Below are 15,096 nucleotides of genomic sequence, written 5' to 3'. Positions count from 1 at the left end.
TTCCTGGACTATTGAAGCATTTTACACTGACCCAGGAAACAAAAGACCCAAGAGGCAGAAATGTCTTTTAAAATTTGTCTTACGGTTAAGCCTATGCTGAGCAACCACCCAAGAGATGAGCTAAAACATGTTAAAGGTCAAACAAGATTGTTCTTTGGCGAGAGCCTAGCACTGCTGACTTTACACTATTCACTCTTCACTGTAGATAGACAGGCCAAGTGACACACACCTTGCAGATTATATATGAAAGGTTGGTCATTGGATTCTCCCTCACCCGGTACCCTGGGGGAACGTAAATTAACCTGTAAGTCAGCTGCCCATGAGTTCTTGTCCTACTTTGGGTGAGGCAGGTATTGTTCACCCATATTACAGATTAGAAATTGAGTGGTCACGCTAGATCAAGGGTGGGCAAACTTTTTGGCCCAAGGGCCACATCAGGGTTGCAAAATGGTATGGAGGGCCGGGTAGGGAAGGCTGTGCCTCCCCAAACAGTCTGGCCTCCACCCCCATCCACCTCCTCCAACTTCCCACCCCTGCCTGCCCCCCTCAGAACCTCCGACCCATCCAATCCCTCCTTGTCCCCTGACTGCCCCTTCCCGGGACCCCCCCCCCCGCCCTTAACTGCCCCCCCCCCATGCTTTACCGGGTATTGTTACACTTGGCTTTTCTGTCTCTGACTCTTGGACTGCTCTGTTCCCAGATGCAGAAACAGAATGCTGATTCATAGATCCTAGTGCCCAAAGGGACCATAGTGATCACCTAGTCTGACCTCCTGTATATTGCAGGCCATAAAGGTTCCCCACAATAATTCCTAGAGCTGTATCTTTTAGAAAAACATCCGATCTTGATTTCAAAATTGTCACCATGACCTTGGTAAGATGTTCCATTGGTTAATTACTCTCACTGAATTTGTCTAGCCTCAGCTGCCAGCCACTGGTTGTGTTACACATTTCTCTGCTAGATTGAAGAGCTCATTATTAAATATTTTTTGCCCTTGTATGTACTTATAACTGTAAAATCAAGTCACCCCATAAACTTCTCTGTGTTAAGCTAATGCCCAGCATTCTAAAGGCTATCTCACAAAAAGTGGCGTAACCTACTGGTAAAGTATGCCTTGTGTCTGCCTCTGACGGTTGGTCCTCCTTGATAACAGCCTGTTTCCTCCACCAATTACTCCTGTAGGTCAAGAGAAAGAGGATCTGAAGGTTGTGTATTCAAAACTTGCTGATGACCCATATTGGGAAAATATACAATAATGTGAGGATAGTGAAATTGCTGAAATGATTTTGAACGGCAAAACATTTTATTTAGAAGTGAATTTCAGTGTTGTATTAGTATTTAGTTTTGGGGGCATCTTTAGTGTTTATATTTGCTTACTAGGGGTAGCTGTTTCTGTTAAGAGTAGGGTTGGTTGTAGGCAGTTGGTTGTAGTGTTTTCAGGAGACCGAGAGAGATGTATGGGAGGTTTTGCCTGTGGGTGCATTGTAGAAGATGCTATCTGGGTGAACTCTGAAAAGATCAGAACTTGTTTTAATAAACTCAATGTTGCCAGTTCTTATGATTCTTTTACTGGAAATTTCATAATATTTGTTGGTGTTCATAAAGCCCCAGTTCCTGGAGGTACGTGATTATTAGAGAATCTTAGCTTTCATTTTAACAGTAAGTTTCTAGCCCTCTTGATGGTTGAGCAAAGCTTGAAAACTTGACTGGAATGTGCCCCAAAGTCTCAGAAGCCAGAGGGCAAATACAAACCCTCAAAAATTAGGTCATATATCTCGTGAGTTTTAAACCAATCTCATGAGTTTTGTGGTGTGACTCATGATTTTTGAATGCTTGGCAATATTGCCTTCCCAGAAAATAAGCCTTATTCTCAGAGGGTGTGTAACATTAGCACTGCCTGGGGGACTGGATGCTTCAGGGCAATGCTAATTAGCTACAGCACTTTTCATTTGTAGCTCACCAGTTTGAATCAGGCCATCTCAGCAGAAATTAAAAGTTGTTCCTATCTAACGGATGACTGGCAATCCCTACATGAGATGAACTGGGTAATTCACAGTTCCAACTCCCACATCACAAACTCAGCACCAGAAATCTGCTCTAATTGGCAGACCCAGCAACGTAGGCATGGAGACTGAACTACCACTTCTACCTCAGAGGGGGTCCGAAGCCCATCAGAAAAGAGCCATCTTGGCAAAGCAGCACATGTGGATTGCTTCCCTGCCTGCTGCCCTGTAAGTAAACAGAGGACTTCATTCACCAGGCACTCAAGCCAATGTCTCTCACCAACACTACATACACACAATTTTTGCAAAGTTGAAGGGTGTGTATATATGCAAAGTACTTCAACATATGCAAATTAGCTCATTCATTATTTTGCATTAATGACACCATGGTGCAGCACAACATTTGGCAGCTATGTGTAGGAGATGCATGGCAGAGACAGAGCGACAGCCTGCAATCTTCTATCTTATCCTCAGCTGGGCTGGTAGGGGCAGTCCTAGTGGAACTACTGCAACCAGCATATTTTAGAGCAGTACTTAGGCTGCAGCTGCTGTAAACTGTGTCCTGGACCATCTCAGCCTCTGGATCAGGGAAGTGAAATGGTGGCATAGAGTTGCCTTTCCTCACCAACCACGCTCCTAATTTTCACAGAATATAAGCTCAGTGAAGGTGAGCACCTAGCTGGGGGACTAAAGGAATTTAGTGTAAACCCGCTGTATTTTAAAAGGTCTTTATGGGGTCTTGAGTTTGCTTAGGATGGACGTGAATTAAAATAATGTAAATAACACTTCAGTTCTGAGAGAGACAAGGTGGGTGAGGCAATATCTTTATCTTTCGAAAGCTTGCCTCTGTCTCTTGCACCAACAGAAGTGGGTCCAATAAAGATATTATCTCACCCACCTTATCTCTCTCATATCCTGGGACCAACATGGCTACAACAGCACTGCAAACTTCATTTTTGTGGGAGACGGGCATTTTTTTAACAACACTTAATATTTAAAATACATTGTGTTTGTTATATCCTCTGGCTGAATCGTTGCATTTAGCTCTCCACCCTTCCATGGTTCTTCAAAGGGAATTGCCCTGGCGGGGGGGGGAGATGCTAGGGCAGCCCTGCCTGTAAGCAGCAGACGGGATCTGTCTGAGCAGCCTATTTCCAACAGCAAGGAAACAGGCTTGTAGCTGTCCTGTTTTTCAGCTTTCTTTAGTCTTCCTCATTCTTGTTCCACAGCCTGTCTTGAGATGAGGAGGCCTGGAGCATAGCTACCAAGCTGCTCTGCCCTCCTCCTGCCCCCACTAATCCAGCATTATGGAGACAGAGCCTGTTTTATGGTGGGCTCATGTAGCTGCTGCTCCCTATTCCACAACTGTTCCTGCCAAGTGCTGCTTCCCTTAGAAGCTCTGCCCCTTACTATGATGTAATGAAAGGGGTTCCCCAGAGGCTCCTTCAGGGAAGTAGCAGGGCTCCCAGAAGCCTCCGAGGTGAGGCCTTCCCCTTTCTATGCTATAGCATATAAGGGTGGGAAGAGGCCATCAGGGCAGCAACAGCCCTTCCAGGAAGCCCATCAAGCCTTGTTTAGTCTGCAGAAGAGAAGAGTGTGGGGGATTTGATAGCAGCCTTCAACCACCTGAAGGGGGGTTCCAAAGAGGATGGAGCTCGGCTGTTCTCAGTGGCAGCAGATGACAGAACAAGGAACAGTGGTCTCAAGTTGCAGTGGGGGAGGTCTAGGTTGGATATTAGGAAATACTATTTCACTAGGAGGGTTCTGAATCACCAGAATGGGTTACCAAGGGAGGGGGGGGTTTTAAATCCTAGCTTGACAAAGCCGTGGCTGGGATGATTTAGTTGGGGTTGGTCCTGCTTTGAGGAGGGGCTTGGACTAGATGACCTCCTGAGATCTCTTCCAATACTAATCTTCTATGATTTTATAATTGTAACCCTTTCAGGTTTTATTGGATTTATTTTTGTTCTGAAGGCCCATTTGGGGCTGTAACTGACCCCGGTCCTAACTATTTTTTTAACGGGGTCAACCAATCCCAAGCATTGAAAAATCACGATTCAGGCCCCAAAACAACAAAGAAATGGTTTTCAAAATCATGATACTTTTTAAAAAAAGTAATACATTTTGGTATTTTTTGCCCCTATGTGTTTTGAGCCTGTATGGTGCTCTGGGTTCATGTTTGCGATCTTTTCTCTGCAACCGTGAGGGCTAGAACTTGTCAAAATAATTTCAGTGAAACATTTTCATGTTGGAAAATGGTGCTTTGTCAAAATAGAAATTTTCAATGAGGGAAGACTGGGTTTCACTGGAATTTTCTATTCAGGAGAGTTAAAACAAAATGTTTTGTACTTTTTCATTCACTCCACAAAAAGTTTCAATGTTTCCCATTTGGGATAAAAATAAATGCTAAACTACTGGAATTTTCCACAGGACAGAAATTCAGTTTTTTTCTCGGATGTACTAAAAACCATAATTTTTTTTAAATGAGAGCCAAGATTCTTCTGTAATCACATCACTCTGGAAGGTAGGGCATTCAGAGGAGCATCAACTATTGCAAGAACTGGCAACACTGAGATTACAGCAGCACTTGAAATGAAGGTCCAACATGTGTCATTTGGGGATTAATGCTGCAACTTTAAAGAGGGGAATGGTAATTTCCGAGGAAGCAAAATCTTTGAGGCTGACTGGAAAAAAAAATCCTTTTTCCCTTCAAGGACCAACACATAAAGGGATAAACCTTAGCCATGAGAAGTGTTTTGGCTTTCCAGCTTTATTTTAAGTGTCCAGATGGATTCTGCCTAGTTTATATTATTAAAATAAAGATACTGCTCAGTGCTGTACATGCATCACAGGCTATAACTGTGCTAACCCTAATGACCAATTGTGCAGCAGCAATATGCATCTCTCAATACGCTCAAGGCAGTATCAGACACAAGTTTAGTTAACAACGTGACTCAGAGCACTTGTACTCCACCAAACATTTATATATTTTCTGGGGATTAGGAGGAAACTTTCATTGTTGCCAACTCTTGCAGTTTCATTACAAGTCTAATAATATCTGGTGTTTTCTTAAAACTGCAGCTGGTGGAAGGTTATGATGATGGAATCTTGGCTTTAATTTTGTAAAAAAAAGTACATTTCTAGCCCTTGCAGCTGTGAATAAAAATTTGAAAAGGTGAACCCTAAATGCTTTGACATCAGAAGGGGAATAGATGGAACCCAAAATGTATTATTTTTGAAATCTCATTTTTAAACCCATCTCACGATTTTTGAACTTCTGGGGGTCAGTAATATTGTTTTTCCTGGGTGCAGGTTATCCCATAACTACCTCCTGCAGGATTTCTTGCATCTTCCTCTGAAGCACTTCATACTGACTACTGTTAGTGACAGGATACTAGATGGAGCATACTGATCTGAGTCAGTATGGCAGTTGTTCCCAGCTTTATAGTAGTTCTTTCCGATGTTATCAACAACAGGTGTTTTTTTTCTCCTAGTTTGCTCTTCTTGCAGAAGTCATTTAAGCTGTTGCATTACACAACAAATGTTAATCCCATTTCAATTTGCTTATGTTGTCACTGCACAGTAAAATGTAATCATCAGTATTTCTGAAAATATTCATGAGATCAGTTTTCACATGATCCCTAGTTTCATGGGTTATTTGTTGTGTTTGTTTTTATCATAATGCTCTGAAATGCAATGGTCACACACTCCTCTCCTATTCTGTTTGTTCAGTGCTTGCCTATATTATAAAGCTCAGACCCTGGCCTGTGGGACACTCAAGATTGCATGTTAGTGATACAGTCTCCTCAGCTTGTACTGAGTGAGACAAGAGTTGTTCTGTGCTCTGGAAGGTATGTGACTGACCCGCTAATGCTCTGTGACCTACCAGCCCATCTCTTCTCTGAGAAATACAGTCAGCAATTCCCCCTGCCCGCACCCCAGTGGGGTTCCTAAGAAGTAATGTCAGTGGTGCAGATCCTCCTTGGACGTCTCTTCTTGTCTGGCAGGATCTCCTGAACTGAGGAGATAGTTAAGGTGCCTAGGGCTGATATCTGAAACACAGCTGCAGCTGAATGTCCTCTTCCCAAGGAATAGGACGTGGCAATGGGGGGAAGCAAAGCACCTCAAACCCTTCCGACATCACACATACAAGCACTGATTTGGGGGGGAGGGCTCATAAAGAGCACCCCAGTCCCTGTGTTGTTCTCTCTCTTTCCTGCATATGAGTCCACGAGATTGTTGCCACAAATTTACAGAAGCCTCTAGGCTCTCTGAACAGGGATGACGCAAGGGTCAGGTTCCATGAAGGATGGACAGTGGAGAGGACAGAGAGTAGGTCGTTTTCATGAACTCCGCCCACTTCTTTTGAGCCACATCAGATCCCTGCAGAGTACAACCTAGCACCCAACCCTGAGAATCAGGCTTCTGTGGAGCTTCCCTGAATGGAAAACAGGGACCATTTTCACCTCAAGTTTGGCCCATTGTCTGTTTCTCAGTTGTCGCTCCCTCTCAGCTATTACCATGAAAACTAAGAACTAATTATCTCAAGGTCCAATACAGTCACTTAATGTATCTCTCCAAAGGGATTATTTCCATTACAGCCTCAGTTCTAAGGCTCTCTGAGTAGTACAATTAGTGCAGGGAGGTGTATGGTGACCATGTTTGCTCTCAGCAATGCCATGGGTCTATTCAGTTGTCAGCAATCTGACATTGCATTCAATCAGCAAGACAGACTACTGTTGGGGAAGCCATGAGAGATTCAGAGAATTTGTCTCTAAAATCAGTATGGCATGGTAGGTATATATGGCAATTGATTATTAAATTTAATGTTAACATGAATAATACAAGAATCTAGAACAAAGTCAAATTTAGGTTTAATCCCACAAAATCCAAGAAATTCAGACAGATCCGTTATGGCATCCTGAGACAAATCTCTCGTGCTTAGGCTGTGCAGCATAGCTAAGAGTGCACAGGGATGTACAGGCTTGGCCAAAACTGCAGTTGGTGTAAATAGATGCCTCCACTGATTTAGGTGGAGCTATGCCAATTTACATTAGCTGAGGATCCGGCCCCACTGAGTGCGTTTCTATCTTATATATCTAGTTTAGCCCCGTGAAAATGGATGACTTATAATGCCTTCAAATAGTGTGTTTACATTGGAAATGCTTGACAGACTCTTAAATAAGCAGTGCTACCAGGTGGGCTTTTAAGAAAGAGGGTATTTATAAGGAAAGGGTAGTGGCCATATCTTATTACTTCATGCATTTGTGTGAGTTTACGCATATAATTTATTAAATAAAAAAGCCACTTAACAGATGGAATAAAAGTAGAATAGATTTGAATATCTTTGTGCCAACAGTTTTTATCCATGAAATTATTTTCTAGGTATAGAAGACATATTCTGTTTTGATTGCTTGGAACATGTTAATAGGGCAGTGTCAGAACACAAATCATATACTTTGAAATAAATATATTCGTATCTATATTAACATCTTAGCTTCCTGATCCTGCCTTCTATTCATTGGCCCTACTGAAATCAGCTAAAGCTTGGTGCACAGTGAATGCAGGCTCATGCATTGGGTGCACAATGAATGCATAGTATTAAAACTGAAGAAGTGTAGAAATCTTGTTTACTTTTCACTGTTTATTCTGGAAGTTTCCTATGTTTCAGTTTGGAAAGTGAAGCTGAATTCAGTTTCATTTTTGTGTTGTTCCCGCATGCATTAACTCAATCTCACTGTAATGCATCTTCCATCACCCTAGGGTGGGTTATCAGCAGTGAACCTAGACCTCTGGCTTGATCCTCTAACGTTTCAGCTAAAAGAGGTGATTCTTCTAGCTCAAAAAGAAAAGGAGTACTTGTGGCACCTTAGAGGCTAACAAATTTATATGAGCATAAGCTTTCGTGAGCTACAACTCACTTCATCCACCAAATGCATCCGGTGAAGTGAGCTGTAGCTCACGAAAGCTTATGCTCAAATAAATTTGTTAGTCTCTAACGTGCCACAAGTACTCCTTTTCTTTTTGCGAATACAGACTAACACGGCTGCTCTTCTAGCTCAGAGGGTATAACAGCCTCATAAACTCTGGGCCAGCCACGTTAGGGGGGCACTCTTTATAGATGTGGGTTACACCCCTACAACTGTGATCCTGCTATTGGACCTGTGCAGGTGGAATCTAATAGTGGGCTCCAAGTAGAGATGCAGTACTCTGCCCTCTGGATTCTTTGGGCAGGGGATTCACAGCAGTGCAATGGAGTTTGCATATTTTAAAAAAGCTTTCATTGTTTTAAAATGTAATGAAAACATCTGTGTTCATACTAGGGGTGTGTTTTTAAAGCAAATTTGGGGACTAAACTGAGTTGTCAGTTTTCTTTAGCAGGATTCTGTGTAATGTTGCTGTGTGCACTGATAATATAAGATTTAAAAAAAACAAATAAATATGAAGCCCTGTAGCAATAAATGAAAGAGCCGAGGTTACTAAAAAACATGCATAGACGATGTTAAAAATGAAGACATTTTGGCTTGACCCTGCAAAATAAAACTTACCCAGAGCCTTTTCTTTTTTAAAAATAAATTAGTAGTAGCAACTAGACTTTCCAAAAGCCGAGTGAGATAGGATGTTGTTGATGCACAGATCAAGTCCTTACCCATGTGAGTAGGGATTGCTCTCACAAGTAGTCCCATTGACTTCAGAGGGATTATTTGCATAAGCAATGTCTATTTCTGTGAGCATGGGCTTGCAGGAGTGGCCCCCTTAGAAATGTTAATTGATAACATGTTCAGCCATCTTGTAGCATCTATGTTTTTCTTGTCAGAGTAGTGGGTGTGATACTGTAATATTCCACCTCCACACAACTAGAAGAGACAAGCTGACTATTTCCCCAAAAATGTGTTGCTCAATTAATATGAGGTCTCAGTCATATATTTTAAACAATGACTGCATTGCAAAACAAAATTCCAGGCTGACCTTGCCTTTTTCCCTTGACTAGCACTGTTTATACACTTCAGCATGGCAAGGTGGCACATCCATTAGATTTTAAAAAATCAGTGGTATTCAAATTATCTTGTTCATAAGACATTGATTGACATAAGATCAAGTAATTCTGTAAATGAATATATTAACTGTTGTATTTTTCCTCTCTCTTTCAGGCACAAATTTGTCAGTCTCTGCTGATTTAATGCCTACATCATCATGGAACATTTCAAGTGAACTAGACAAAGGTAAATGGAGAGAGAAAACAGAAAGATGTAAAACCAGGCTTTATTCCTCACATATTCTTTTTGACTTTCCTATTCAAATCAGCAAGTAAACAGGGGAGGAGAGTGGAACTAAGACCAACCTTGTTTGTCTCATGATCATGCAATTCTGTGATTTTTGAAGAATGTTAGGTTAGTGGGTTCCTCCCACCACCAACCAATAAAATGTTCCACATGGTAAAAATATTTCAAGATGTGAATTAAAGCAGTTTTATGACCTGCTTGACATTTCAGCTGGTGGATCTTAGGATCTGGACTCAAAATGAATAAGCATTGGCCAGAATCAGTTTGCCTATATGTGTTTACTATGAAATTTCAAGACATTAGATCAGTAGAAGAGAAAAGTACTTCTAAATATTTGTAAACAGTCATTATGTGAGAGTTTGAACACACTGAAGGACACAAATTGTGAGAAAAGAAAGAAATGCATTTCTCATTCCCTTTCATTTCATGAGTTATGCAGCATAGATAATTTAAGCAAGATTGTTCAGCCTCTTTTAGTCGTTATTGGAAGCCTGTGACCTACATCTTTCTGGACCAATCTGGCCTCACAAATACTTTTAATGTGATTTTTTTTTAAGATGGCAATGGTAGAACACATTTGGTTAAGTTTGCCTAACACTTTCATTTAAAGACCCTGTTTTCAGTTGCTTGTAACTTTGTCAAACTTCAATAATTTGGGTTGAAGTGTCCCATGACAGGTGTCTGCCATTTCAGAGAACAAAATTAGGGGAAAATATGTTGTTTTGCCCATTCTAAAAATTTTTTACATCTGTTTCATCTTCTTGTCATACATGTACTTTTTGCCATCCCTCTGAAATTCTGCCAAAATCTGACTACATTAGAAACCTCTGAAAAATCACAGTTCACATATTCTCAGTAGAGTCTTGTTAGAGTTTGGCTGCTAAATCCTTCAAAGATTCTATCTGAACTGAGCATGCTCAAAACCATCCTAGCTCCTTTGTCCTGGCCAGGCCAGACTACACATGCATCATCCCCACAGAGCAACTGCAAATGCTAAATCGCAGTGCCGCAAGGGCACAGCATGACTTGCCCTGCAATTGCATCTGAGAGAGAGACGTGCCAAGCAGCAGAACTGAGAGCAGGACGATGTCTCTCATGTACTCTCAATACACTGGCACCAAGACAGCATGGAGGAGAAAGAAGTAGCCTTTGACTGTGATGCAGAGGGGTGTGAAGCAGGTGGGGAAGATGGCAAGAGTTGTGAGAAGAAGGGAGAGGGAGACTGGAACAGGAACTGGTTTTGTGGGAAGAGGACTGAGACGGGGTAAGCTGGAGAGGACATGGGTAAAAGGGATCAGGCTTGTTGGGGGACAGACCAGAAGGGTTTTATAAGCACTAAAGCACAGGATTCCTGAGTCTCAATATTCCTCAGCTGTCAGCAAATAGCTGTGAAACCCCCTGGCAAAATGTGTCTTATCTCCCTCCAGTGGTTGTCCACAGAGGATGATAACTTATTACTGTATCAGTTACCCTCTTAGCTCAAGTGGCAGAGGCCTGTACTATACATCTAAAACGTTCCAACACTGTGAAGGTTAATATGGTTCCACATGAAGGAATTTCTGGGTTGGGTGATTTGTTTTGGGTTTTTTAGAATATAGGAAACTACATAGAAAAGATAGAAAAGGTGCATTAAAAATGTAAAGGTCACAGAGTCAAGCAGTCAAAAGTTAGGAAATTCCAGAATTATTGTTGTTTATGCAACCTTACTTTGGGCCCTTTGTGTGTATGCATTATGATACAACCTTTATTAGACGATCCCATACTATTTTGTTCCTTAGGACCCTTGCACAGGATGAACCATGATCTGGGGATGATTCAGGGTTGTGTAGTGAAGGAGACTGTTGTCTGTAGAATCCCAGCTTTCTTGCAGAAATTGGAAGGTGTATAGTAAATGAGGCACAGGACCAGAAGAAGAGTAGGGAAGGCCTTGTGGCTAAGGCAGTTGAATGCTGCCCTGAGGAATTGGATTCTCTCCCAGTGCAGAGTTCCTATCATGCTAAGTGAGTCGCTTAAACCAAACTTTTCACAGGTTGCCACCTCATTTTCTGTGTGCCCAACTTGAAATACCCAGGGTCTTATTTGCAGAAGTGCTGAGCACTTGCAGTTGCAACTGAAGTCAATGGGTGGTGTGCTTGGATTATAGAAAGTAATTTAAAATGCTAAATACACTACAAAATCAGCTCCTGGCCTCATCTCTGGCTGCTGAGCACTCAGATTGGGTACCAAACTTAGTGGACACTTTTGACTTTATCCTTTCTGTCCTTCAGTTCCTCATCTGTAAAGTGTGGAGGAGGAGGAGGATACTATACCTAACTTTTGAGCACTTGACTTTACAATCTTACATTTAAAAAACTATATTAAAGAACAGTAATAATGGCTGCTTTTGCACAGACTCCAGAAGCTCATCCTTCCTATGTGCTTCTGCAAAAACATATTCAGAGGGCAAAGTTCAGAAGCTATATGTAAGATAGAGTAAATTAACCTTGCACTAAGTTAAACCTAGTCTACACTGGAGAACTTTGCCCTATATATTCTTACTATTGTTAGCCCCCATGGGATAGTTTGTGTAGGCAAGATTCCTTTGACCAGAGCCATTTTTATCACTTTTTTTGATTAGACTTTTCAGCTGGTAGCAAAAATAGGTCTAGCTACCAGCCATTCTTCTACAGTAGGGTTAATACTGCTGAGGATTTTTTTTTTAAGATGTTTGCAGTGTTGACCTGGCCTATGACTCTCTCAGACAATTTACAGCCGTTGTACTGAGATTCAAGGCTATCTAAATTGATAGCCCGAAGAAAGTAAAGGTGTGGAAATGGTAAATGTGTGGGCTACTGCCTACCTCACTGTACACCTTCTTCCAGCACCTCAGCATGCAAGTTATGCCAATTAGAGTCAACGTTTCCTGCTATTGCTACCAACATTTTAGTTCCAACAGGAAGCGGTGGTGGGAGTGTTAATGTAGACAAGGCTCTGGCTGCTGCCACCATTTTGAGCGTCAGATAATTTTACTGCTCAGAGTAAGGTTTCTGTGATGGTGCTGAATGTGATTGGGTCCTGTCTACCTAGCATTGTTTTCAGCATTGTTTCAGTGGCACTTGTTAATAACAACCATGGCTGACAATGGGTAAAAAGTTCAATGTGCTAATCCACTTGGAATGCAACAGTTATCACCTGCTGAGGTAAATTCTGCATTCCAAGGGGATTACAATTTCATCATTATCCTCAACTCTTATTGTCATTTCTACAGAACTACACATTTACACAACTAAAACATAGATTTACAGGCGTGGATTAAAACACATTTGCTGCCCAAAAAGCTTACAGTCTCAGGGCCTGATTCCGTAAACACACATGAGAACAAAGTAACATGTTATGTCTTGTATAGGATAAAAAAGCTGGGTTTTTTTAAAATGTTGGCTACCGTTTCCTAACTAATATGCTCTGAAATGCTAGCTTAGGTTAAGGCAAATTGAACTGTAGTACATTCTAGTCGATCGAGTTGAAGCCTAGGAGGAGGAAATTACATTTGCACTTCAATTTCCACCTCACTAGCACCTAGGATTTCAAGAAATCAGCTTCCATCCGTCTTTCCTACAATCTGGCAGGAGATCTCAGAAGTCCCAATAAAACAGATTTTAAAGCTTATGGTTCCCAGCCAAGTTTCCCAATTAAGCAACTGTTCCTATTAAGTGGTTCTTACTGTACCTACTGCTGCTTGGAAGTTAACATCTCTTGCCTGAATATTTCTTCTTTATTGTTTTTTTAACACGGTATTGTTAAACAATATTACAAAACTCAATGAGTAATCATTTTAAAGTTTTCTCTCAGCTTGCCAGCTTCTTCAGTAATTGACTCACAACTGAGCCTCGTTTAAGTTTCAATTTCTATTAAATAAGCCAAATCGACAGCATTAAACCATTGCCTGTTTATTCTTTTTAACAGGAAATGAAATTTAAAAGAGACGCAGTCACCCGTGAAGAGTTGTTGAAAGCAGCGATTGATGGGAGGGAGAAGGTGGTTTCTCACCAAAACCTTAAAACAAACACACTACACATCAAAATAAAAATAATCACTTTTAAAAATAGCAGAATCTCAGCCAGTACCATTTTTTCTCTTTTCTTCTACCCTTCAATTATGGTGCGTTTCCTGCAGGGAAAGAATGTCATGAATGAAACTGAAAAACTAAAACATGATCAAAAAGATATTTTATTTCAAATGAAAACTACTCCATGCACACTTCAGAAAAAAGGACTTTGTGGTTGGGAGACAGCCTGGCTCAGGGGATCAGTAACAGGATACAAAACCCTTCATCCCTTGGTTGCCAGTTCAAATATACTTGAGATGAGGAGTAGCTACAAACTAACGCTGTTACGAGAGATGTCTGCATATCTGTAAATAGTCAAGGTGCCTATAGAGGGCACTCAAGAATATGTAGAGTAGATCTTGGGGTTTGTAAGACCAGTAAAACTGCTGCTTGTTGTGTGCTGCAAATGGCTTCTTTTGTTCTGCAATCTGTTCTTTACATCAGCTCATAATGACCACCAGGTGATGGCAGTCAGTGTCTTGGGTGAAATAAGTTGGTGGTCTAAGTCCACCTCCCGATCAACAAGTTTGGCACATCATCAAATCTGGACTGTTGCAACATAATATATACCTGGGGATAACCAAGAAGGCCATGCAGATCTACAGTGTTTTAAATGTGTAGTAGCCTAGTTGACAGGGAGTGAGAATGCATTACGCTAGTGTTCCATACTACACTGGCTGCCAAAGATTTTTGACTTGTTATCACTGAGGGGCTGTCACCCTGCTTGGTACAACAGCCTGAGAGGTAATCAGAAATGATCCCCAGTTGCAGAGACAGAGACCTGCAAAGGAAAGAGATTTTATAACAGAGGATAAGGTAGAGAAAAAAATATACATCAGGGGAGAGGGAGGAGAGAATGAGAAATACTATCTGGGAAATGGAAATCAACAATATCTAGGAAATCAGAGTTAGGCCAATGCTGGGCACTTGGCAAAATCTCAAAATCGTATCCAGAACTACAAATCACCTTAGTTGGAAAGTAAGAGGAATAATGTTTGGAATTGGAAGCAGATTAATGTGGGACCTTCACACATACAGTGTAATTTTCCAATGCTATTGTACTTTCCCAACAGCCACGCTCTAGCCTTTCTTCTGTATAGTTATAACAGTGCTGCAGCTTCAGTTTTCTTTGCCATAGCAAGGGATTGTTGTTCAGTTCAGGGGGCTGGGAGTCAGTAATTCTGTGCAAGATACTTAACCTTTCTGTGCCTTAGTTTGTCCTTTTGTAAAACAGGAAGTAGTGTAGTCAAGTTGGAATGTGCTGGAACACTGTTCCAGTACTATTTCAAGATTGCCAAGGTAGTGGCCCATGGATTTTTTTCTGCTTGGATTTTTTTTGCAGAGCACACCACATGGAGGTCACTTTTTTGCACAGCATGCTGTTCTTCCTCCATTGGCATAAATCTATTATCAATTATAATAAACAACAAACCCATAAGAAAATATATAATAAAACAAGCAGGCTAGCCCTATGGGCTACAGATTGAGTGTGTGAGGTCACGCTGCTGGAGGCAACCCACACCGTTCCAATACCTTCAGATTAGGAGTATACCACAGAAAAAAAGGTATAACAACACCCGTTTCCTGAGGTGATTGTGAGGCTGATTAATGCATGTAAAATGCTTTGAATGCCTCTGATGAAAGGTGCTGTGCCCGTGTGAAGCTGGATTAAAATGGTAGCTCATGGGGATTATTTTCTCTGATATGCTCACCTAATGCCATGCCA

General features: G+C 41.4%; 1 protein-coding gene across 2 annotated transcripts in view; it reads left to right on the top strand.

Annotated features, from left to right (window-relative positions):
• ROR1 (receptor tyrosine kinase like orphan receptor 1) overlaps positions 1-15,096 on the top strand; it is a 280,147-nt gene that overhangs the window by 158,696 nt on the left and 106,355 nt on the right. For both annotated transcript variants that reach the window (XM_043490690.1, XM_038414785.2), the window contains exon 2: positions 9,155-9,226. In XM_043490690.1, coding sequence (XP_043346625.1) covers positions 9,155-9,226 — 72 coding nt within the window. The remainder of the gene's footprint in view (positions 1-9,154; positions 9,227-15,096) is intronic.

The sequence above is a fragment of the Dermochelys coriacea genome, chromosome 8, assembly GCF_009764565.3.
Source record: "Dermochelys coriacea isolate rDerCor1 chromosome 8, rDerCor1.pri.v4, whole genome shotgun sequence".
Classification (NCBI taxonomy): Eukaryota; Metazoa; Chordata; order Testudines; family Dermochelyidae; genus Dermochelys; species Dermochelys coriacea.
This window is presented reverse-complemented; position numbering and strand designations above follow the sequence as displayed.